The 24866-nt window shown below is 38.4% G+C and overlaps 2 protein-coding genes across 7 annotated transcripts in view; both read right to left on the bottom strand.

Annotated features, from left to right (window-relative positions):
• Window positions 1–1691: 1691 nt before the first annotated feature.
• Window positions 1692–24310, bottom strand: LOC112149632 (multidrug and toxin extrusion protein 1). Its single transcript, XM_024277448.2, has 18 exons — window positions 24174–24310; window positions 13510–13697; window positions 13176–13277; window positions 13028–13096; window positions 12759–12907; window positions 12540–12582; window positions 12385–12429; window positions 12170–12267; window positions 11989–12086; window positions 11790–11903; window positions 11594–11661; window positions 11329–11437; window positions 11151–11226; window positions 7238–7307; window positions 6995–7127; window positions 6796–6890; window positions 4533–4637; window positions 1692–4382 (listed from the first exon to the last, which is right to left on the bottom strand). Exons 2-18 carry the CDS (start codon window positions 13675–13677, stop codon window positions 4098–4100), a joined length of 1827 nt encoding a protein of 608 aa, XP_024133216.1. The 5' UTR covers window positions 13678–13697; window positions 24174–24310; the 3' UTR covers window positions 1692–4097.
• pitpnm3 (PITPNM family member 3) overlaps window positions 22479–24866 on the bottom strand; it is a 115447-nt gene continuing 113059 nt past the window's right edge. For all 6 annotated transcript variants that reach the window (XM_036214885.1, XM_036214887.1, XM_024277445.2 and 3 more), the window contains exon 20: window positions 22479–24856. The gene's annotated coding sequence lies outside the window, so the exon portion shown is untranslated. The remainder of the gene's footprint in view (window positions 24857–24866) is intronic.

The following is a 24866-nucleotide window of genomic DNA, read 5'->3' as shown; positions in this document are numbered from 1 at the left end:
AAGTACCATAGACTTCCATTGAGAAATAGACATTTATTTCTCAGTCATTTTATTTGTCAGAAAAACCATTCTTGCTCTGATGCTTCCTTTTAACACATTCTTAATAATCCCATTTTTTTTTTAAGATATTGTTTCTTTATCGCCAGTTATTCAATTTATAAACTGACCAATCAGAGTCCTCAGTGAAAGCATGTGGCTCCTGCTGGCCCCGCTTCCAACGCTTGATTGACAGATTCCTCCGAGCTGATTTCATTGGGAGGGGTGTGGGCTTCAAACAAGCTCACTCAAGATTGGTTGACAGTACTTCCTCTAAAAACATGACTTAGAATAGCCGTAGACGTACCAGGAAGTGACAGTAAAGGCTCTGGCCTGATTTCGCGAGGGCCGAAGTTAATGCATTTCCTTTGGGAGACCTCAACCCTTGCTATGTCCAGTTCTCATTAAACAGTCTATGGTTTCTGGTCTATGTGAAAAAGTTATAAAAGTTATAAAAAAAAAAAAAAGTTTATTAAAGTCCCACTCATGTAATCTACTGTATATTAAAATCATTCCCAGGGCTTTTTTTTTTTTTATATGTTTATGCAGTTTTTAGGCAAAAAAAAACCCTCCAAAAAAACCTGAGTCATTTTCTAGAACACATTTAGTATGGAGCAGCAGGAGTTCATCAGAAATCTGCTTCTGAGATATGGGCGGGACGGTTGGTGCTGAAGTAAGCCTTTTCATCTCTTTGTTTACCCCCTCTAGCTAGCTTACACCCCCTTACTACCCCAAGCTAACATTAACGGCGCAACAAAAATGGGGAGCAATATCAGAGCTATCCAGCCATTCAGTTTTAAACCAGAGGTCAGCTCAGAGGAGGATAATGAAGATGTTCATGGATCTATTTGTCTTAAAGTGGATGCATCAGAATGGAGCGGAGCAGGGAGACTTTGGGCCACTCATTTCACTTACAGATTTTTCAAACTGCATTTTTTCATCATGATTCACTGTGATTCTATTAAATAAATACTCAGAAATGTAACTTAATCTCAAATTATTTTATATAAGTCCTCCATCATGAGAAAACTGCCACAAAAACATGTTAAAAACACCCAAAACACAATTTTCATTGGAGTGGATCTTCAAACAGTTCATTTGTATTTTACATTATAAAGATTTTCAAATAATACAGGTCGATTGGTTGGTCCTCACACATTTTCACCTCAAAAATCTGTCCCTCTGCAAAAAGTTTGGACACCCCTGGTGCAAAAAGTCAAAAAGTTGTAACATGTAAATAGAGTGTTTTATTTTGTTTTCAATGGCGCCATCTCTGCTGCTAAAGGGCCAAAGACCATCTTGTTCCAGGTTATTCCTGATAAAAAGTCAGTATTTTCATAAGTCCGTTCTACCTAAGGGTGAGGTGCAGACGTACTTTGTGTGCACATGCAACCTGCAGTAAAAAGTCTGTGATCTGATCCTCAGTTACCAGCAACAACAGATACTGGAGACTGTTATTATGGCAAAGCCTTTTCTTTCATCATATATCGTTGCGCTCTGGGACAGCATTTAAAACCATTCAGTAAAGCATCTGGACGTCTTAAAACGAGTAAAAAAACATAAATCAAGGCAAGTTCATTATTTCATTTTAGTTGGATAAAACAATAACACAGCACAGTTATTTGATCAAACTTAGTCAGATCTAATGATTTTGATTTTTTTTTTTTTTACTATTATTCCCTTTAACAAGGTTTCTGAGAAAATGATCTAAATTTTGTTGTACTGTAGTTACTGCTCGATTTTATCTGCAGCTGGATTATTTGTTTTCCCAGACGCCCACAGAACATTGTAACTAAAAATGGAAACAGCTTTATAAAGATCCAAAAAGGCTGCAGAAACTGCCAGAGTGAAGTGAAACACCTACCAGTCCACTAATGAGATTTTAGCAAACACATGTTGCACCTAATGGCCCCTGCCATTAGTCTTGTCACAACAAGTGTGTTCAAACACATTCGTATTAGTTACAGACACTTCTTTGCTGAAGCCTACCAACCCAGATTTGGGGTTAGGATCTGGCTTTGTGTTCCCTCAAATCTATTAAAACTATCATAAATCTTTTTTTTATTATTATTGTTGGTGAAATCACAATAAACACTTTTACTTGCAGACTCAAAAGCTCATGAGAACAGTCCCGGTCCTTACCAGAGGCCCTGTCATCCACAGGATGTGGTCCAGTTCTCAGTAGACCCTGTGGCTTACCATACTGGAGAAAAAAAAATGCTTTCAAGCGAAGCCATTAATTCATTCATGTTTGAAACAAAATATCTTAAAATTGGTCTTCGCTATTTTCTGAATTATAAAAAAAATGATTTTGCTAGTGTCCAGGTAAGTCAGCAAAAGTAGACACAAGACAGATTGTGGAACAAAGACAAGAAAATGCACCAAAATCACATTAAATCCTGAGTTGGACAACTTGATAAACCTACTAATGATAATAAAACATTTCTATTCTGACTTTAAAAATTTTAAGAAATATTTAGATTGTCATATTTTTAAGTTCAAATATATAAATTCCGTAACTAGCCAAAAAATACAGTACATTTATGTGATCAACGACACTATCACGTTGTCACTGCATCAACATTAAACAAAGTTTAATAACCTGTTTTATATTAATAAGTTATGTTGTGCGTATTTTGTTTTAATATCAATCGTTTATTGTTCAGAGTTTTATTTTGAAATGTGTGGGTGCTAACAGGTGGCAGGGGGATGGTGCGAAAAAGAGAAAAGAGGCCAGAGAGAGAGTCGTGTCGAGAAGAAAAGGTGATTCTGTTTTTGTTCTTCACCAACATAAAAATAAGAAATGGGTTGACGGCTTACTGGGCTGGAGATAAAGTGGATGTCAGTCGGATTGAGTTTGGGGGACTTACACAGAAAAGCTAGCAGGGGAGCTAGCATTGTGGAGCTAGCATCGCGTGAGGAGGAGAGACGGTCAAAGATAGTGGATGGTGGTCCATAATGTCGAGGACATCAGCAAAGTGACTCTGACCTGCATTATTCCTCGTCCATCAGTATCAAGGCGGTAGGATTGTGGTCTCCTGAGTTCCAACGCGTGTCTGCCACAATTTTCACATACATGCACCACCACACTATAACCGAACTGAACAGAATTGTTTTTTTCCAGATACAAAGTGAAGAAATGTTTGGAAATAATCTCTTAACTTGGGTTAGTTGTTGTTTTCTTGTGTTTTAAATATATTAATACAAGAGAAAGCCATTTGATTTGCAGAGGGGAATCATACCCGACCCTAGACTGTTTCTTTAAATTAAAATATCTTTTTCACTCCAGTATCAAACCATGGGAGTTTTGAACTAATCATCTATATACTTTAACCAATGTATAATATATAAATCTATGGCCTGGAACATCTGTATTTTGTTGATGTAGTCGTGTGTGTTTTGTTTTCCTTCTTTTTTTTAATGAGAATTAAATACTGTTTCTGTATGTTTTGTAGGTTGCCTGGGGATGGGGGGGGGGGGTGTTGCTGTCTGCTATTGTTTAGATTTTTAATGTCTGAAAAAAATACATATATATCACAAAAATCCAAAATTACATTAAGAGTAACTATTAACGCAACTATTAACGCCGTATTTACTTCACGCCGTATGTCACTAACTCACAACAAACCATAAATTAATTTAGAATAACCTTGAACGGAAAAACACCGGAGAAGTTTTTGATATAGTCAGAAATAAATTCAGGTATTAAAGGGTTAATCTTTTGAGTTGTTAGCATGGCCCAACAATCCAAAAACAATCCAAAAACCTTTTAATGGAAAATAAGTCATTTTCAAGACAGTATTATCAGGATAAATTTTAGTGATCACAAATCCATAATTATCTCATTTTATTATACAAGCTGACAGAAAAATCGCACAAAAAATCTAGTAAAAAAATCTATTATTAAATAATTTGCATACTACAGTTTAAATTATTCAATCATCAAATTTTTTTGGCATAATGATGACATTTAAAAATATGCTACATTCATTATAAATTTATGAATAAATCATTTCAGAAGTACAACTGCAAAAAAGGATTGACTGAAGTTGTTGTCTCATCTATTGCACAGTGGAGAAATATTGGCTGGGAGCATATGTTGTATTGATCCAGCCCTCTGTTGTGTTGGCCTTTGTAAACTGGGTCTCCGGTAAAGGCACGAGGAAATGCACAATTATGCCCACACCAAGAAGGCCCAGTGCTGCAAACACAGTGATGCCTCTCCTGAGGATCAGCTGGCTGCTGGAGAGTCGGCCTCGTCTTTCCTGGGGGACTGCACGCCTGTCAGATACCTCTAGTTTTCCGTCATTGTTCTCAGTTGTCACTGGCACATAGCCTTCAACTGACTAAAGGGGAAAAACTATCATTAGTAAGTCTGCATGTATCAGCGGTTTGAAGAGATTTTACAACATAAACAAAGCTGGAAATCTTTCTGGCAAATAAAAGAATGGAGATTTTGATTTTTAATGTTTTTTAAGAAAAAAAAAGCAACTTACGTTTCCATTGTTTGATGGCCGTCTGGTGTTGGTACCAGTATTGTCCAACAGAGCGTCTGCATCTAAAAGTGCCAACTGAGTGTTTTTCTGAGCCCGTTTCACTGCCTGAAAATATCAACATGCAAATTTATTAAAATCTCTCTTAAGACACAAAACCACATATCTGCTCCCTTTCTGAAGGAGGGAGATGTGAGCGCACGAATGATTCCAGAGGCTATAGTTTTGGGACAATGACCCTGATAGGATCTCCAAGGGCAAATTGAAACTGGGGAATGCACTTGAAGACTAACTCTACCATAGAACTGCGTGGTAGAGGGACTTGTCAGTGAAAACCCTTCAGCTACGTACACAGCGCCTTCAGCAGCGCACGTTCAAGCTATCACTTTCAGTGAAAGGTCTATGTAAACACATTTAAATGAGTGTTTTTGGCTTCTGAATTGAAAGTTGTGCATTCATGAGTTGATTTGTACATACAAAATGCGCGGCTATCGAATGCGCATTGCGAGTCAACCAAGGTCGAACTTAAACAAATCAAGGACTTGGATGTGGTAGTGACGCATGGAGCAAACAGTAAAACTCCACAAAGTTAAAATGGTTTGTCTGGTGAACCCAGAAAATAGCGACAAGCCCAAGTATGTCTGCATTTGTTTTTTTTTTTAATAAAGACAAACTAAGGCCACTCTTCTGACATAATGGTAGCCCATATCTGCCATTGCAAGCACAATAGCAATGAACCAAACCGTTTCCGTTTCTTGCCTAAGTTGCAAGATTTCCACCACTTCGACAATTTACACTTAGCCTCTTCTAGCTGCAGGTTGTGTACATGCGCAAGTAAACAGTAGAAACATTTGAAAAAAGCTCCTTCCTCCTTGTCCAGTGTGAAAACTGTGGGATAAACCCGTGTTCTTGAAAGCATAGTCTTGAACGCGCGTCAAGTGTGTACAAAGCATCACATCTTAATTCAACTAATCTTGGATTACATGTATTGGCTTTCTAGCAGAAAGTAAGATTTAGCTTGTGTGTGAGGTTGAGAAGTACATATCATAGGGGTTATCCAGGCTCAAAGCTTGAGTTTTGAAAGCAGATGGGTAAAGGTTGTAGAAAGAAGTGATGGAGGGTGCTCGCCCAAGGAACCTGGACTTTTTGCTTTCACTCGGACAATGATATTTAAAGCTGTAAACTGGTAATCTTACAATATGTTTGACTCAATGTTTTCATGAATAACACCATGTCTCTGTCATTTGAAGGCCTGTAGTTATGCCAGGTATCCTGTGATCATTAGCTCCAAGTCCAGGATTGACCTAATTGTTGATTTGTCCTCCTGTTTGAGACATTTGAGTTGGTGGTAAATGCATTCAAAAGTCAGAGACCCTAAAGACCCAGTAGGTCTTAATGGAAATTATCTCCTTGTCTATCTCTTAGACTGAAACTGTAAGAATGAAGTATTGGTAAAAACTTTCAATCAGTTCTAAGAAAATTCTGGCTGACTGTGAGTTTCCTAAATCAGATAAGATGGTGCAATACCATCACTGTGTAAAATGAGGCACTGCTAACCTAAACTGGAGATGACATCAGATAGTGAAAGAAATATTTTCAAAGAATCAGAGTTTATGAATTTAAGTGATGGGCAACCCACTGCTGGAACAGAGATAGCTAAAAAGTTCATATTTTACAGTATATAAAGGCTTCGGATGCAATGGGACTTTCTCGACTGACATAGCATGCAAAGAGGGGGATGTTCTCTAATTACCAGCTAATTTACATTTCTGCCTTCACGTATGGCTATCACACTCATTCTGCATTATTGAGTTCAATAATAGAAGCTTGCCTAAAGCCTCTTTCTTAATTTTTCGTTGAAAATATTCAAATTTTTTTGACAATCAATTTACTGCGTGTAATAGGTTTCTTGGTTCCTTGTAAAAGAGAATTCTTTGATTCGTGTTATCGATTTCACAATGGCATAATGGGTAGTAAAAATGAGGTCAAATCTAGTTTGAACAAACCCCCTTATGACATCAGAAAGTGTATATATTGTTGTTTGTACATATACATTCTTGTATTGTGGGGTATGCAGTGAGGTTGCATAGCTGTAAGCTTCTTCACAGAATTGATTTTTGTACAGTGAATGCGTAAAACCTGGCAATTTTATGCATGCACACCATCTGTGGTGAGTTTTTTACCAGTGTAAAAGTGGCTTTTATTAGAAATCAGTAATAGGTCTATGTGTAGTTGATCTTGTTAGATTTATCCTCTAATGAAATACCTCTTCAGTCATTTTCTCCCAGTTCAGCTTGAAGATAACAACAATGTAGAAGGTAGATTGCAGTATAACACAAATGAGTAGTCCTAGCCAAAAACCTGCAGAGAAAAAGAAAAACGAAGCAGCAGGTAAGTCGCTCTTTCACTGCACTTACACGAATGTTTATCAATCAAGCAAAATATGGTTCATTTCTTAAAATTACCTAGAATCCTCAGTTTTGCGACAAACATCAGAGTCACACACAGTGGCAAACCAATGCAGTAGTATCCAATAAGATGAGCCACAGCTGGTATTTTCTGCTTTCCTGTGCCCAAGAAGATTCCTGTGCACACACACTGTTGCCGGGAAAAACTAACTTTACTGTTTCAGATAACGCACATGTCTGGATTTTGAACAATGTACTGCAAACATTTGCTCTACGCACAACACAATTTAGCAGACTCACCACTAGACCATCAAAAAACTGAAGAAAACAGTAAGCATTCATCAAGTGGGAGACCAGGCCAACAATCCTCCTGAAAACAGAAAAGTAAGAGAGAAAGGGTCAAACGAGCCCTCATTTAAATCAATCATAAACCATGAAAATTTATTTTAAACACAACTCATTGTCAATTTAAAGGAACACATCGAGAATACACAAAAAAAAGGGATTAGAGTCAAAAATGAATGGCAATTACATGATGATTTAGTGAATGCCATTTCTGTGAAATTGCTTTTGATTCTGTGTACATATTGTAAGCGCAGCTGTAGTCCCACAAAGTAAATCCTGTTTTGTGCACTCAGCTTTCCATGTTATAAAAACAAATAATATTGCAGCAAATGCATGTCCAGTTAGATGAGTGTGAAAAAATACATAGCAGCATATATGAATTGTGTAAATGCAATACTTTTGGCACACTATCACTGGTGATAGATAATCACATAAATTGTTCACATTGGAATGTCAGAGGACGCAATTAAACAATAAAACAAACCCAAGAAAGGTCTATATTTACCTACTGGCTAAAATAAATGGTACAATGTTGATACAGTTTAGAAAAATCATTAATTAATTTATCCTATAAACCCATCTAGTCATGTGTAGAGTCATGGGGTTCCTGGAGCTTACCCAGCAACTGTCAGGCAAAGGCAGAGTGCACCCTAGACAGTTTTCCAAAACATCACAAGCCCACACAGATGAACAAACGCATAAACTTACATTCACACCTAAGGTACAATCTAGAGTCACTAATTAACCTATGAAGAATGTTTTTGGACCATGTGAGAAAGCCAAAGAGTCTGGAGAAAGCCCTAGCATGCATAAGAAGAACATGTCCACTGCAGAAAAGTCCAAACTGGGATTGGAACTAGGCCCTTCTTGTTGAGAGTACTTACCACTAAACCACCCTGGACCCCCAGATTAAAGAAAAAAACACTATTTTTTTTTTTCTTTTTTGTTAATTTGACTGTTTGCTTCTGTTGTTAAAATGTAGTCTTAGTTTTCTAAATGAGGGTAAATGCTGATTTTTTTTTGCTTTTCCAGCTGGACAACAGCAGATATTTGGGGAGCTGCTGAATTGTGTTTGGTATGTGTATAAAACATTTGTCCCTCTAGCTGTCTCTACCAGAGCTGCTCACAAAGGGGAGTAGGAACCGTGGAGGTCTAATTATCTCCCAGGTGGTTTCAGTAGACTTTTCCCAATGGGTGAAAGAAATTCCCCTAAAAAAAAATCCAGTAAATTGGAAATAACTTTTAAAAAGATCCCAGTTTCTACACCTATTATTTGTCCTTGCCCGCCACTTAACTCGCAACAAATGCACTTGCATAGGTGCCCAAATTGACAGCCTAACCTAAATGTAGCTCATCCTTACCAAAGTTCAAGGGTTACAAGATGTAATCATAAGACAGATAAGGATGCCAATACCACTGCTCAGCACTATTGTCAATACAATGAAAACTTCTGCAAGACTTGGCCAGGTGGACTTTAAAACCTTATGCTACAATCACACTGGGCATGTTTAGTATATAATGTTGAAAATGGAATGTCGCTACGAAAGTCTAGTGCATGCACCCATAGCTTGAAGAGTCTTGGTGCGAAATATCAAAGTGGTGGAAATCTTGCTCTAAACTTGATCTTTCTCAGCTCTATCCCAATAATTAAAATACTTGGTGTTTTAAAATTCCATCTGAGCACAAACAACACTCATTCATTTCTTCCCTATAATTAACATAAGTGAATACTACCATACTACCAAAGCAGAGTCCCTAACTGGTCGAAGTTCAACCTGGTTTTACTTTCAACGCACGTTCAATGGGCGCCCGTTTTGTACATAGAGCCCAAAAACGATCTTAAAAACTTGTGTAGCCACACATCAACACGAGAGACTGTCATTGGAAGTGGTTGCCTGAACCGGCGTTGCCAGCTGCAGTGGGAAAATAGCTTTACTGTCAACACAAAAGGGGTATTTTGGTTATTGTCTCTTGCACAATCAATCACTTACCTGGATGCATCGGGTCTTGACGCCTTAGGGAAATAATTCTAATGCTTTGTGATTTGCCTTTTGACCAGGAGGACTTTAAAGCCATAACTCCAACACAAAAGGGGTGTTTTAGTCAATGCCTCCTCCATGAAAACTGAGTTAAACAAACTACAATCAACCACAATTATTTGGATGCATCAGGTGCGGATGTGCTAAGGAAATAATTCCAAAACAACAGTAGAAGTGTTAGTTTTGTGATATCTCAATCCCTATGAATGGCTCTCCTGAAGACTAAACAGGCTGAGGTGGTCCTATGAATGTAATCAAATCATTAAGGTTTTATTACAAGCAGTATGTTAGAGCAGGTGATAGTATTGAAGTAGAGGACAGTAAGGCCAGAAAAGTCTCTTGACTCCAACCCCAAGCTGCCACACTTGGCATGACGAGATGTAGCATCTGCTTTCACTGTCAATAACAATGTCTCAGGAGAGGGTTATGAGTCAAAGGAAGAGTGTGTAAACAAACACTTGACTTCCAAAGCAACTGAATGACTGGACTTCAAGTTGTTCAAATAGCAGTCTGCAAGATTTAAAATGTTTAAAATGCTTGATCTGACGAGCACTGAAGGTGGCATCAAGGCGTCGCTGCTGCCAGATGGTACTAGTTGCTAAAAAAGAGTTTTAGAGAGGATCAGTCAGGATACAGCTATAGCCAGCCACAGCTGGACTGTAGACTAGATTATAAACAAGCAGGGAAATGGCTTGACCCCATCAGAATACAAAGGTAAGATCCAAACTTTGATCCCGCAGGTGCAGCGAAGACAATGTAAACTAAGTGACAGTTAAACTTGCAACAGGCCAACACGCTTAATGGTCTCCTGATAGATGGGGCTGGGTTAGGTTGCCATTAATCTTGTCCCCAAAAATATATGCATCTTCAACTGCCAAGTAGTAAAGAACAATAGTTTCACAGATGCTAGATACTGGTGTAATAAGTCTATTCAAGAGTCCAGGAATAGACAAGTTGCTTTGGTGAAAAAAGATCTGGTACCACACACTTAGAGTATTAAATGACAAATGGAAAACACTAATAAAGCACATTTTTCCTTCCTTTACAGCCACAGTTCCATTCACCCATGGACACACACATTCGCAAATTGATGGCAGCTCCGTCGCCAACCACTGGTGCCAACCTATGTCCACCAGGAGCAATGTTGGGTTTAGTGTCTTGCCCAAAGTCACTTTGACACATGGGTAGCCAAGGCAAGACAGGAACCAAACCTCTGACCATCCAGAGGTTGGCTGCTCTACTTTTTCCCACAATTGAGGACATCATCAACAGGGATTACTGCAATTCCAAGTCATGCCCTTTAGCTGATCTATAATTCTTTACCTAGTGGTAGACAGGGACATCTGTTGTTTGGCTAACTGAGATAGTTGGGATGAAAAATCCCAGGGTGTCTGTGTCCACAACCTGGACAAACTATTGGTGTGTGCTGATAATTTTGACAAGTTCCTGGAAAACTTGTGAGGTTATCCTATCCATTGAACCAGCCTCATTGGGTTGTACTTTTTTATGTTTCATGAACAAAAGAGAAAGACCATGTTCCTAGTACATGTGGTCTATGGGCATTGCAATACCCTGACTCAAACAAGATGTCTGCTTTGTTTATGACCTTCAAAGCACCAATTTTGGTGGTAGGAGGCAACAAGTGTTTTTAGGTAGAAAATGACACCAGCCTCTCGATATTGAGAAGGTGAAATGGGAAGAAAGGCAACTAAATCTTTGCCTCAGGCAATACTTTTGGGTGCACAAAACAGTGTTCACTTTCTGGAGCTATAGCAAGCTAATAATCAGGTATCAGTTTTCTTTTTATTAATGCAACAAAACAGACTTACTCATCAGATGTGAAAATGAACCCAATCACTGATTTTGTAGAGCCAAGCACAAGACCCTCAACGATTGCAAAGCAACCTGGAAAAGAGGAGCTGGGAAATCTGTCAAACAGAAAATGTGGAGGAAGTGAAGGATTATTTTCATAATGTGCTGCAATTACACAACAAGTTCATCTCTGACCTGCAAGAGTGAGCGATAGCTTGCTGCTGAGAATCGCCCTGGCTGTGTCTCCTGCCCCAAGAGCATTACCCACCCGCGCACAAGCAGCAGCTTGAATGCCAAGAGGGAACTGTGGGTTCATCATTTTTAAAGCAGGAAAGTAAATGTATAAATTATAAACATGTTTTGTGAAGAGTTTCTATCTGAAAATGCTAAAAGTACACTTCTAATTTAACAGTTTTGGTTTTGTGAGAATGACAATAGAATGCTCCAACATGCACATTACCATATAGGTCAAAAAAGCCACCATTATTACTGCATGCTGGGCGGCCAGTTCCTCTTCACTCAGCATTCCTGATCATTGCAAACACACTTTAAATTACAGGCACTTCTTTTAAATCAAAAAGCTGCTTCCATAGTAATAGTTTTGTAGAAAAGTCATATATTTTTTTGAAAACGGATTGAACTTAATATTAAATTACCTGCAAAGAATCCCCCAAACTCGTATACCCACCACTCGAAACAAGTCATTAATGTGCTGGGGATGGCCAGTTTCATGTAGGAGCCCCACTCCTGCAGGGATTCAACAGACCAACCTGCAGGTGTCCAGTAAAATCATAAGACGACTGAACCTGTTGTGCATGTGAACTCAGCCAGTCAGTGGATGTGAAAATCTCTCACCTCCCCATGTCGTCGCATGGAGCTTTTTCCACCAGATATAACCAAACAGAAACACGCAGATGTAAACTTGAGACAAAGTGTTGGCGGCTGCAGATCCACTGCAAGATGAGCACATCAGAATCACCATAAAAAAAATATATGGACATTTTTGTATTTACATTGTATCACGATAAACACTTACACAACCCCCAGATCGAGGCAGTAAATAAAGATGTAGTTCGTGGCCACATTTGCTATGTTAGCCAAAGCAGCGGCGTACATTTGTGGCATAATTATACCCTGAAGAAACAAACAAAGCTGACTTGACGACTTCAGACCCTCTACAAGTCTAATTAAATTATTGCAGGCAATTCATTTTGAGTCTCTTCAATGTTAGAGAACAGGTTATGACAGCACCTGGTTCTGTAGATAAGAAACTTGAAGATGATGTAGATACATGGCCTAAAAGACAGAGACAAATTAATGATGCTAATACTAAACTCCCAGGGCAATAGGTCCTCATAAACTTAATTTAATAAAAAAAAATAAAAAAGTATGAGGTTACAACTTACTGGTACTGCTGGAAGGTAGGCTGTGATATAAAGTTGTGCTATTCTAAAAATAGGAAAAAAAAAAGTTAAAAATATTAGTTTACATTTATACTCATTACATCTGAAATAACCTATTATACAGTAATGAACAATCTTCATGCAATAATGACTGCTTTTGCTCATTTGAAATCTGAATCATAACAGAGGCACACAGTTAAAAGTTGATTTCTGTTTAGTTACCTGGCAACCACTGGGTCCTGGCCCAGGCATAACAGGATGGCCTGAGCATTAATGAGGAGCCCCCAGCAGGGCAGGCAGAACAACAGCAGGATGAGGATGCCACGCTGAAGGATTACTCCCACCCGCAGTAGGTTCCTGCCCCCAAATGTCTGCATGGACGGGGTTAATCATTTGTTGAAGGAGAATAATGAATAGTTTGGGTATGAAATGAGTCCAAGGAAGGATCAGAAAATATTAACACAAGGAAGACTATCATGAGATTATCAAACCTGGGAGACCAGTGTGTCACATGCCAAAGCGAGACCAAATCCTGTAGCTGCTGAGGTAACATTCAGGGTCTAAATGAAACACAAAAACATATTTAAAATCATTTGGATTTGCCACCGACGATGACAATAAAAAAGCATAAGCACTTACTGCAGAAGCTAATCCGTAGCCAGCCATGACATCATTTCCCAGGCGCCCACAGAACATTGTAACCACAAAAGGAAGCAGATAATGGAGGATTCTAGCGAGCAGCTAGAAACACAAATGTCAGCTCTGGTAACGATGACACAGACTCACTTAAAGAGTGCTCTGGTTAATGCAGCTGTAATGGATTTTATGCAGGTCTAACTGTTAAAAAATCTCTGCGTTTGACTTAATAAAATTATTGATGGATGCTATTTAAGAAACTAGGACACTTTTGACACCAAGGGGCAGCCTTTTTCCAAGTCTGACAGATGCTGTATGAAGAATCTGATGTTCTTACCAGAGGCCCCGTCATCCTCAGAATCTGGTACAGCTCCTCTCTGTGGGCCATGGGAACTTTGTTACGCACCCACCTGCAGCGAAAAATCTTGTCGCTGGGCCCCTCCATGCCTGCAGCTCCAGGTGCCGATGAAGACTTTTCCAAGGAAGCATTTGTTCTGTCAGTCATCTTCTTATGTATGATGCAGGCTAGGGAGAACATTCACAACCTCGGTGTCAAGTATTTCAACATCTTGAAAAGTGAGTCATTCATTAACTTGTTAGTTTTGCATCGAGATTTAGTTTTAACACTACTGGGTAAAACACATACAGTGGGGCAAAAAATGATTTAGTCCGCCACCAATTATGCAAGTTCTCCCACTTAAAAAGATGAGAGAGGCCTGTAATTTTCATAATGGGTTTGAGAGACAAAATGAGAAAAACAATCCAGAAAATCACATTATCTGATTTTTAAGGAATTTATTTGTAATTTATGGTGGGAAATAAGTATTTGGTCATCTACAAACAAGCACGAGTTCTGTCTCTCACAGATGTGTAACTTCTTCTGTGAGAGGATCCTCTGCCCTCCACTTGTTACCTGTATTAATGGCACCTGTTTGAACTTGTTATTGAAATAAAAAACACCTGTACACAACCTCAAACAGTCACACTCCAAACTCCACTAAGACCAAAGAGCTGTCTAAGGACACCAGAAACAAAATGGTTGACCTGAACCAGGCTGGAAAGACTGAATCTGCAATAGGTAAACAGCTTGGTGTGAGGAAATCAAATGTGGGAGCAAATATTAGGAAATGGAAGACATACAAGATCACTGATAATCTCCCTCCATCTGGGGCTCCCCACAAACCCCACCCTGTGGGGTCAAAATGATCACAAGAACGGTGAACAAACATTCCAGAACCACACAGGGGACTAGTGAATGACCTGGAGAGAGCTGGAACCAAAGTAACAAAGACTACCATCAGTAACACACTACACCATCAGGGACTCAAACCCTGCAGTGTCAGACATGTCCTCCTGCTTAAGCCAGTACAAGTGCAGACCTGTCTTAAGTTTGCTAGAGAGTATTTGGATGATTCAGAAGATGATTGGGAGAATGTCCCATGGTCACAGGAAACCAAAATAGAACTTTTTGGTGAAAACTCTACCGTTTGGAGGAGAAAAAATGCTGAGTTGCATCCAAAGAACATCATACCTACTGTAAAGCATGGGGGTGGAAACATTATGCTTTGAGGCTGTTTTTCAACAAAGGGACCAAGATGACTGATCCATGTGAAGGAAAGAATAAATGAGCCCATGTACCATCAGATTTTGAGTGAAAATCTCCTTCCATCAGCAAAGGCATTGAAGATGAAACATAGCTGGGTCTTTCAGCATGACAATGATCCCAAACACACCGCCTGGGTAACAAGGGAGTGGCTTTATAAGAAGCATTTCAAGATCCTGGAGTGGCCTAGCAAGTTTCCAGATCTCAACTCCACAGAAAATCTTTGGGGAGAGTTGAAAGTCTGTGTTGCCCCAAAACACCACTGCTCTAGAGGAGATTTGCATGGAGGAATGGACCAAAGTACCAGCAGCAGTTTGTGAACATTTTGTGAAGACTCACAGAAAATGTTTGACTGCAGCCATTGCCAACAAAGTATTGAGCTGATTTTTTTTATTGACCAAATACTTATTTCCAAAATAATTTCCAAAAAAAATCCTTAAAATCATACAATGTGATTTTCTGATTTTTTTTTTTTCATTTTGTTTCTAATACCTCTGACGAAAACTGCAGGCCTCTCTCATCTTTTTAAGTGGGAGAACTTGTACAGTTGGTGGCTAACTAAATACTTTTTTGCCCCAATCAAAAACAAAAAAGAAAAATTTCCAGAAAAAATCAATTTGTTTGAGTTTCCACCATTTCTTGATACCATTTTATATATTCTAAACAAGTAACTAGCTAACTTGAATGAATGAATTCAACAGCACTTCATGCAACATTTAAGTCACCACATAGCTTCCAATCTACAGAGGACATAGAATAATCATCACCTGCCTTCCACATGTCTTTACATCGTCACATAAAAGTAATCTAGGACCAGAGTTGACGATTAGTTATAAAGTTACCACTCATTTTAATGGAAATATCTTTTCTCTGCCATAATAGCCCAATACACATTTATGTCTTCAACCATACAAATTATGAATGGGGTATAAAACATTAACATGTCATCTGGTTCAAAGTCCCACCGTAGAGTATTAAGGTTAACCAGGCAGTACATTGGCAACATCAGAAATGAGATGAGGAACCCTGTTGGCCTTCAGATAAATACATAAATAAATACAACTGTCTGCCATGTGAAAGTGACTGATAGGAAATATCATTTTGCATGCAATTCCTGTTGCTGGGGTGAAAAAAAACACATTTTCACATAAAAGTTGAAACAATTTCTGAGAATGTTGAACATTTGTGTGCATGTGTGATTAAGTTCCTGCCAGGCATTTTGGATGTTGAGAAGCTACTTCTTCTGCAACATGGAAAAAAACAGGATAATCACGACTAACTAATTAATGATGTTTTCTGCTCAGCTTTTAGGGAGTCTTTTATTTTGTAGGTCATCCATGGAATCCACACTGGATAATTGTATCATGGTGGCACTGCACTGGCAATATGAAAGATATTGTAGCTCAGGGGCACCCAAAGGCCTGTATGGTCTTTTATGTTCCGCTCCTCCTCACACAGGAGCTGAGGAGTTTCTCTCAAATTCAGAGGAACTCCGTGTCTCATCTGAGCAGACTTTCTAGAAAAATATGCAGAAGCCAAATCAGTTAATGAACAACCAGCTCTGGCTGCATCACATTAAGAAGCTTTGTAACAAACTACTGTAGCTGCATCTGGCATGCAAGTCTGACAAATCATTTTTGATTTGTCCTGTTTGTAGGATTTCTTCCATCTGACCTTTTTGCAGACGTCGCCTATCAAAGGTTATAGATGTAGACTTAATTTTTAAGTGTATCTAAGTTTTTTTTATTATCTATCATGCTGTGGGAACAAGGACATTCCTTTGTAGAATTCAATAAAATTCTATTTTATTCTATTCTATTAAACTCCAATAAGGCTCTTTGAAGTAATTAGGATGCACAAGACACCACAGACTAACATAGAGGATGCAGCATTCTTAAATTGCAAAATGTGCAGAAAACACAACCAAGCTTTCCTAATACAGATGAAGATTATAGTTAATTGTTCAGTATTTGCTTTGTAGAAACTCAAATCATGGAGGGCCAACGTTTTGTGTAAATAAAATAAAATAAAAAAAAGCTAAAATCTTTGCTGTTTTGTACTTATTCCATCTGCAGTCTCTCTCGTTGACTGTCCTGCAGTGTCCTTGTCAGAACCCTAAGATGATTAATTTAATTTACAATATCCTCTTTTCTGGTTCATATTTAGGTCTTTGTACCTTTTCTTCAAAATCCACTCAAGCCAAAATTAATTTAGCACTTTATTCTAGGTATTAGCTTTACTTTGAAAAGATCAATCAGTTGCTGCTCCTTATAGCCCAATTAGAAAACTTAGAATAAATAAAACTGTCACTGAGGATGAATGACGACTTTCATTCATTAGTACAAGAAAAAAAGGTAATGATACATTTGGAACTAGACAAAGAGCAAAGTGAAAAATGATAGGAATTAAAGTGCTCAGCTCTCTCTGCCATGTAACTGTTCTGCCACCTTTAATTGATCATTTTTTTTAATACATTTTTAGCATTTTCTTATAACTTGCCGACTAAATACTGGCTACACCTTAAATGAAGCTCTGAGTCACAGCAGGAAAGCAGTCAGATTTGAATGAAGGAGCTGGGGTGTTGAAAAAAATCCATAAAATTGATTATTTTGACAGGATCACAAATGAAACCGCGTTCTTGTCACATTTTTGTATCCAAATACATTTTGACACAGGTTTATGAACAATTTCTTAATATTGTGTGAGAATTATCAGTATTATGATGTAGATTCTGTAGTATGACAGCAGGCTGCAATAAATCCATCCTAAACTTTAAATGTTCATATATGAAGTGGTTTGAGAACAATCATCAAAAGGATTCAAACTGTCTAAATGGATTTAAGACTAGATGGTTTGAGTGTATTAAAAAGGATGATGTTATTAACACGTATTTACCTGCAACCAAACACAAACACTGATGGAAATTCATGTTGGCCACACGTGATTTGTGCGGCCAAGGCCAAATCCTGTTGCTGGTCGCATACACCTGAAGAGGTAATTGTAAAAACTGTAAAGTTTACCATCTGGCACAGTGAATATTTAAAGTGTGGCTATAATAAGCCATTACTAGCGCTGTCAATTGATTAAAAAAATAATTAGATTAATCAAACTTTTAGGTTGTAATAAATCATGATTAATCATAATGTTTTACTGGGTAAGTTTTATATGCAGCTTTGTACAAAAACAGGTCAGAGAGAACATTTTTCCTTCATTTTAACTGTCTGAAATGTTTAAATTTATAGTGTTAAACTGAGAAGAGTAACATGTGTGCATAGAACACATCAGCAGAACACTGAAGACTTTCATGTCCACAATATTACTCCAAGAAAACAAAGATGTTAGTATACAGCCATAAGAAACAAACATTGTGTTTCTGCACTTTAAATTATCCGTGTGAAGACTTGATTCTGATTGGCTGCTGGGTGTGGATTCACGCCTAAAAAAAAGCTCCTGTCACAATGTCTATATATGCAGGCTTCCTCCTCACAATCTTTTCCTTTATCTTCTGGACAAAAACACGCTCTAAGAGGTGAACTTTCTCTGTGAACTGATGCTTTTTTTTAAACCTATGAGCATACATCGCTTTTTTTTGCTGCTTCGGTCAAGATTAATTCCGGCTCAGCAGCACGTTGTTGTGACAACGGGCCGCATTACCTATCATTAGTGCATTAGTCCGCTTTTTGTGAAAGAGCAATCTAAACCTAAAATTGATCAAATATTTATTTATTTTGTAAGTGACCGTGTTATAAATGGGATAGTATCATACAAAGTGAGCATTATCAGAGATTAACTCTGGAAGCCTGAACTGGCGGAGGACGGTTGTGTAATTGAGTAGTGTTGATAAATATTAACTCAATATTTTTTTTAATTAATCACGTGCGTTAACGCATTAACGTTGACAGCTGTAACCATTACCCACACTTATTTTACATACAAATGTCCAAATCTGATGTCACAAATCAGACAGACAGCTGGTTCCATAGAATAGAGAGGCAGACAGAAGCTAGGCTAAGCTAAAAGTCAACAAAGCTAAATCAGAGTGATAATGCAAGCACAGGGTTGGTGCACCCGGGATGCCGGTGATCAGGTCGGAGAGAAATGCTCGGTATGCAGACTGAAAGGCTCAATTAATACTTCGCACTGAGTGTAGGCTCTGGCTGATTGACTGATGAGAGTCAGGTGTGGAGACACTGAGTGCTGGGGTTGATGGGAGATTGAGTGTAGTCAGTATTTAGGAGATGACTCCCTCCTGACAGCTGAAAAGGTGATATTTTTACATATTGTAGCCCAGGCCTCCAAACCCTAACCCTTCATCCTAGATCCGGGGCTTCTTGACCCTAACTATTCCTCTGGGTCTAGGCCTCCTGGCATTAAACCTTACCAAAATAAGTGTAGCCAAGGACAGAATTCAGCATTAGCCACACATACAGTATTTTAGCATTCAAAATAAGTGCTGCTAAGAAAAAGGTTTCGCACTGGCCACACGTATTTTACTAAAAGTCACTTCAAATTAAGTCGAAATTTTGTTTAGGCAATACATACAAATCCATACAAACCTAAGGTGACGTTAGGGTAATAGAGGAACATCCAAAATGTTTTCTGAGGTCCACATGTTCTTATCTCACCTTTTTTTCTTTGAAGAAAACTTGATCTGGATTCTTATGGGTTTAGATTGATCCATCCCCAAAAGTTTATGTTCTTCAAAGTTTAACCAAAGTTTGTTTTCTTTTTATTGCTTCTTTAGCATCTTAAAGCCCCACATTTTAAGACAGTGCTGATCAGACTCTTGTCAAGGCTTCTAACCTTTCACATAGATTTGATGTCACAGCTGATTGTGGAGATTAACCAACCGTCCTTTCACTACAGTGCTGCACAGCATGCTGCAGGAAAATCCACCTACTCCAATATAGGCTGCTGTCTCCTTGACTTTCTTTTCCTTATATAGGACCAGAGTATGGCCGCTTCAATGGTCAGACAGGGCTTCTTCAATTCAACAACTCTTCAAGTGCTCATAAATAATAGCCTTGCTGGCAGCTGTGTGTCCGGATTGCACTAAGAGACTGACCATGAAAGGACTGTTCATAAAAAAAGTAGATGGACTGAAAGATATTCCAATAAAATAAAATAATTGATACTGGTTGCCGCATAAAACATCAGTCCTTTGCTGCTTAAAAATATTTTTATTAAATATACTTTTGAAAGCACGCATAGTTAAAATTTAGACCAGAGTGAGGCTGTCAAAAACTAGCAGTTGCCTTTTGAGTGTAGAAATCAGTGGCTTCTTCTGCAAAATAGAGTCCAGGCCTAGATTGACTAAAAGAAATCACTGCAGCTGGAAGCATCCACCAAAGAAGTCAGTATACTTCTGATCATCTTTGTGTGAGAAAAAATTCAGGCCCTAAGTTCCACTTTTACTTTAAGTGTCCACCCATCTAGACAATGCTTAGATGGAACAGTTGGTTTGTAACAACAAGTAACACAAGACAAAATCGGAAATCAGGACAAAAAATAAATAAATAAAATTTGGGGTGTAACGACTAATCGATCAATCAATTTATATTCCTACAATTCAACTAGATAAATCTGTTTGAGGCAAGTTGTTAATCAAATCGATCAACCTTCACCATTATAGAACAGTTTTAAAATCAAATTAATTGATTTTTTTTCCATTGTAAAATACCATTTGGATTCAAGTACGGTTGGTTTATTTTTCAATATCAAAAAAATGAACAAGTGCCATCACAGCAGACAACACACATGTGATGGAAGCAAAAAAAAATAATCAATTCATCATTACAGTCCTATGGAACCCAAAAATTGCCCCCTACTTTTTTTCCAGCCTGTTTTTTCGTGATAACGACATCTGCTATCTTGTTGTAACAAGAAAGCAATTTTTTTTCCATATATAAAGGACAAAGTCTCGAGTGACGAGCAGTTATTCCATCCTGCACCTCTTATGCATCAGTCTGTAACCATATAGAGCACGTGTGTCAAAGTCAAGGTCCGGACGCTGGATAATTATATCCGGTCCTCCGGATCATTTTGTTTTATTGTTACCAATGATGTTATCTTGATGTTATCTCATTTCTAACTTGTATTTCTAACTTGTATAATTTTGACAAAGATATATTTTTATGGAGAGTAAAATATTTAAAGTTATTTAAGGTTTAAATTGATTTATTCTGGAACAATATTCCTGCCTGTTTTTATTCATATTTATGTCAAAAAGTTAGGTTTTTAAAATAAAAATAAAAATTACTTTTAGCATGTTCAATAAATGTTTCTCCTGTTCGGCCCGCAACCTACATTGTGTTTTGGATTTTGCCCCCCTGTGCGATTGAGTTTGACCCCCCTGACTGATGTAGATGGTCTAGTCCCCTGACCTGGTCACTGATGAAGTGAACAAGTGCAGGATCACTGAACTGCAGCAGCTCCAACCTTTTCCTAAAATGACAATGACTGATTTGGATATTGTTTATAACCAAAAACATCAGCACAATCTCTGCCTGAGTTATACCACAATTCAATTGATCAATTATAAAATGATCAGTTCTTCTGGTATTCAACATTTTTTTGGCAAACTTCTTTCTTTGCCGCGAATTTTAGAAAAAAAAATACGTTGTAGTGGACTGAGTTAGGGTGAGTGGTTGGTTGGGTTCCACCAACGTCCGGAGCTCAGTGAACGCACCATGTAGATATGTGTGTGGGCCCTGGGTTCTGTCATTCAACCTGTTGTCAGGAGTTTGAACTTATAGGGTTCAGTTATTGGCTGAATCAGGGAAATAAAGGTAAGGTAACAGAGACAGTGCAAGAGACAATATTAAATTGTTTAGGAGCCTAGTTTCCCCAATAAATCAAAAAGCTGAGAGTTGTTTGTGTAAGCTGTGTGGTGTTGGTCATGGCCTACAGCGGGGGGGGGAGCTTCAAGGTCTGGCTTCCAGCTGATTTTTAAAAAACCCTGTCCTATCTGCTGTTGATTACCTGAATCCGGTGTGTTTGGCCAATGAGCAGCTTTAATGGCAGTTTGGTCAGGAAACGTGTAGGACACCGGCCCTCGAGGCCTGGATTTGGGCACCCCTGGCCTACAGTAACCAACGGCATCTGGGTGCAGGAAAGGGAGAGACAGACGCTACAGTATATTCTACATTATTTCAGTGTCACAACAAATAGTGAGATAGTAGACGTCTTATCATGAGAAAACTGTTTAAAAAAAATAAATAAACAAAGTAGAGTAGGTCGTTTTTGGCCTCCCTACAGACGAATGTGTGAAATTTTATCTGTGTGAAAGACATTTGTGTATCATGTTCTAATGATGTTCAATTGGGATTATTTTGATGTGGATTGAACTTTAGGAAGCTAAAATATTAATGGATTTTCTATTAATTCTCGTTTACTTGTTTGTTTAAACACATATTAAATTTACACTTGATTATCTTGCATGAAAAACAAAGAATCTGGAAAACTTGTTTAGTACCAGGTATTTATCTCTGAGTCACACTGGTTTGAATTTTTGGTTAAAGATGTCGTGGATCGATTTTAGGTCAGGGAACCATATTGTGCAAAACGAACCAACATCGACTGAATCAGATCATCAACCACTAATGATGATATGATATGAATCGTTATGTAAAATGCAAAAGTTTGCAAATAACACAGATATAAAGAAAGCTATTTCCAATAAAACTCTCACGTTGCCAACTAAATTCATCAACTGTGAGATATCTTTATTCATATAATATGAAAGACAGACTGTGTCCAACAAACACAGTAATATAGTCATCGTTACAGGAGATCTGTACAAAACAATAATCTCTGCAGCAGTACAACAGGGGGTTAAACTGGGAGTCAAATCTTTTACAAAGATCCATTTACAACTCATTAACAAAACCTCCATAATTAGAATTATTGTAAAGACATAATGTTGAGATATACGTGTTTTCTTAATGTCTTTTTTTAATGTCTATTTATTATCTTGACATATCCAAAAACAGGAATTGATTCAGTGAGTAATGTCTCAAAGATTACTGTTTTGTTTACAACAGTGGGGTATTTTATAATGCTGTTATTTCAATTCAGGAAACAGATTCAAACACCTGGAATCCCTCTGCGCTTCCTTTGATAGTCTCTCGGTTTATTACCGTCTATGAATAAATAAATATATCTATGGAGAATGGTAAACATCACCAATGGTTGCCCGTAGTGATCAAATTACCTTCAGATTACTTTTCTCCCCCATTATTATGTTGATTAATTTCCAGATTGAATATTTTACTCCTTTTTATTGCATATAATAAGTTTTTAAATGTACAGATTGAGGGAATGGAATGACTTTTCGATTCTCAGTTTTTTAGACCGTTTGTCTAAGTGCACAATAAAACGGAGGATTCCAGCACCGTTTTATTGTATTAAACAGTCATGAAGGAATGTTAATTGCTGCACTGCAATTACAGAGGCGACGCTGCTGGGAATCCTGCGTACTTGCTTGAAATCAAACTGCTAATTACCGGGCTATGTATTGGGTGCAGGAGGTGAACTGAAAGGAGTTAAAGATAGTTCCCTCCTGGACGGCACGCTCCGCTTTTGCTGTGCAGCTTTTCCAGCAAAAACAAGACACTCTAAGTACTGATAAGCCTCTTCTCTTTCAAAAAACCTCGACGGCGTAATCTTCTGACACAGCTTCTTCGATCCAATTGTTTAAAAATACATGAAAAACCGGCAGTAGTGAGCTGCAGCAAAAGAAAATATGCCGAAACGCCAGCAGTGGTCCTGCCCTCATGTTCCAGATCCACTGCAGAGGCTTTGACTCAACACGGCCGTCCTCCAATTAACACAACAAACACCCACACACACTCGCAATCACACACACACATGTAAACTAATTTCAACAACGAAAAGTGCACATCGTCAGCGTTATAATCTAGATTCTCTACACATCAAACACACTTTAAGGCAAAAATCAACGTCTGTACAAGTCAAAGAAAACGTTCAAAAAACATACATTGAAAATAGCTTTATATACAATGTGTAGAAAAATATCCTCACCTTTCACAGATTTTTTTTTTTTACCTTACAGCACACACATCAGCTTCAAATGCACAAGTGTCAAATATCCATTGGTCTCAGTGCAGCTGTGATAAAGTGATGCAAGAGCATCACGAGTTCAGAATACTGCAAGAAATCCTGCAAACTACTATAACTACCAAGCAGCTAAACTAGTCTTCTTGGAGAAAAAAAACAAAAGCATTGTTGCAAGCTACCGTATTTTACAATTTCTATCAGCCTTGTAAACATTTTCACTTGAACAATCACTTTTCGCTGCAAATATTTATGTTCAGTCCGCCAAAGCAATTATTAACAAGCAGGAATTGTGCATGAGCAGAGAGCAAAGCAGGACTTACAAATTCAAGGGGAATGCAATGTTCTGGAGCTGCTGCGGCGCCGGGCGAATGTGACCTCCGGAGCTGGGCTGTGAATACCTCGGCCCTGCAGCGACCGCAGACACACACTGTGCTGGCTGTCGCAAAACATGTTCTGCCTCACTTGTTGAGGAGAGGGGAGCGAGGGGAGGAATACAAGGGGGGAGAAGTGGACTACAAGTCGAGAAACATCCAACGGTGGAAGCAAAACGGAGAGTTAGATTCACCGCCGGCTGCAGAGCTACAGATTGATCCGAAATGTCAATGAACTTCTGCATCCAAAGGCCTTCAAAGGGCACATGTGTGTTGAGTATTTACATTAGATGAGAGTTAATACTGGAGTCGGCCTTTTAGAGAGTCCGAGGATTGCGTAAAGTGATGAAGAACTTCAAAGAACTGAGCAGTCTGTTTATTTTTATGCTATGGATGATGTGAGTGTGCATCAATATAGTTTATTTTCATATTTGAGAACTAAAACACATTAAGAAACTCCTAAAACTAGACACAGAAGTTGGTAAAAGTTGTCTCCGTCCTCCGCAGCAGTTCCAACATCATCCACAGAGGAGAACAAGCGGGCATGATGAAGTGTAGAGGGCCAAGCAGGAGGTGAAAGTGAGCAGTTAGACAAGACAGCAGCATCCACTGCTCGACAGACATACACCATGCTGTGAAGTA

The sequence above is a fragment of the Oryzias melastigma genome, linkage group LG13, assembly GCF_002922805.2.
Source record: "Oryzias melastigma strain HK-1 linkage group LG13, ASM292280v2, whole genome shotgun sequence".
In the NCBI taxonomy this organism is placed as follows: Eukaryota; Metazoa; Chordata; class Actinopteri; order Beloniformes; family Adrianichthyidae; genus Oryzias; species Oryzias melastigma.
The sequence above is the reverse complement of the archived record's forward strand: the minus strand, read 5'-3'. Positions and strand labels throughout refer to the sequence as shown.

Bases quoted from the DNA above. Each gene is read 5' to 3' on its own strand.
- LOC112149632 (XM_024277448.2), bottom strand. From the start codon at position 13,677: ATGACTGACAGAACAAATGCTTCCTTGGAAAAGTCTTCATCGGCACCT. The intron at 11,438-11,593 runs GTAATGTGCATG...ATGAACCCACAG, and splicing joins TGGCTTTTTTGACCTATATG to TTCCCTCTTGGCATTCAAGC. The intron at 7,128-7,237 runs GTGAGTCTGCTA...TCCCGGCAACAG, and splicing joins AGTTTTTTGATGGTCTAGTG to TGTGTGTGCACAGGAATCTT.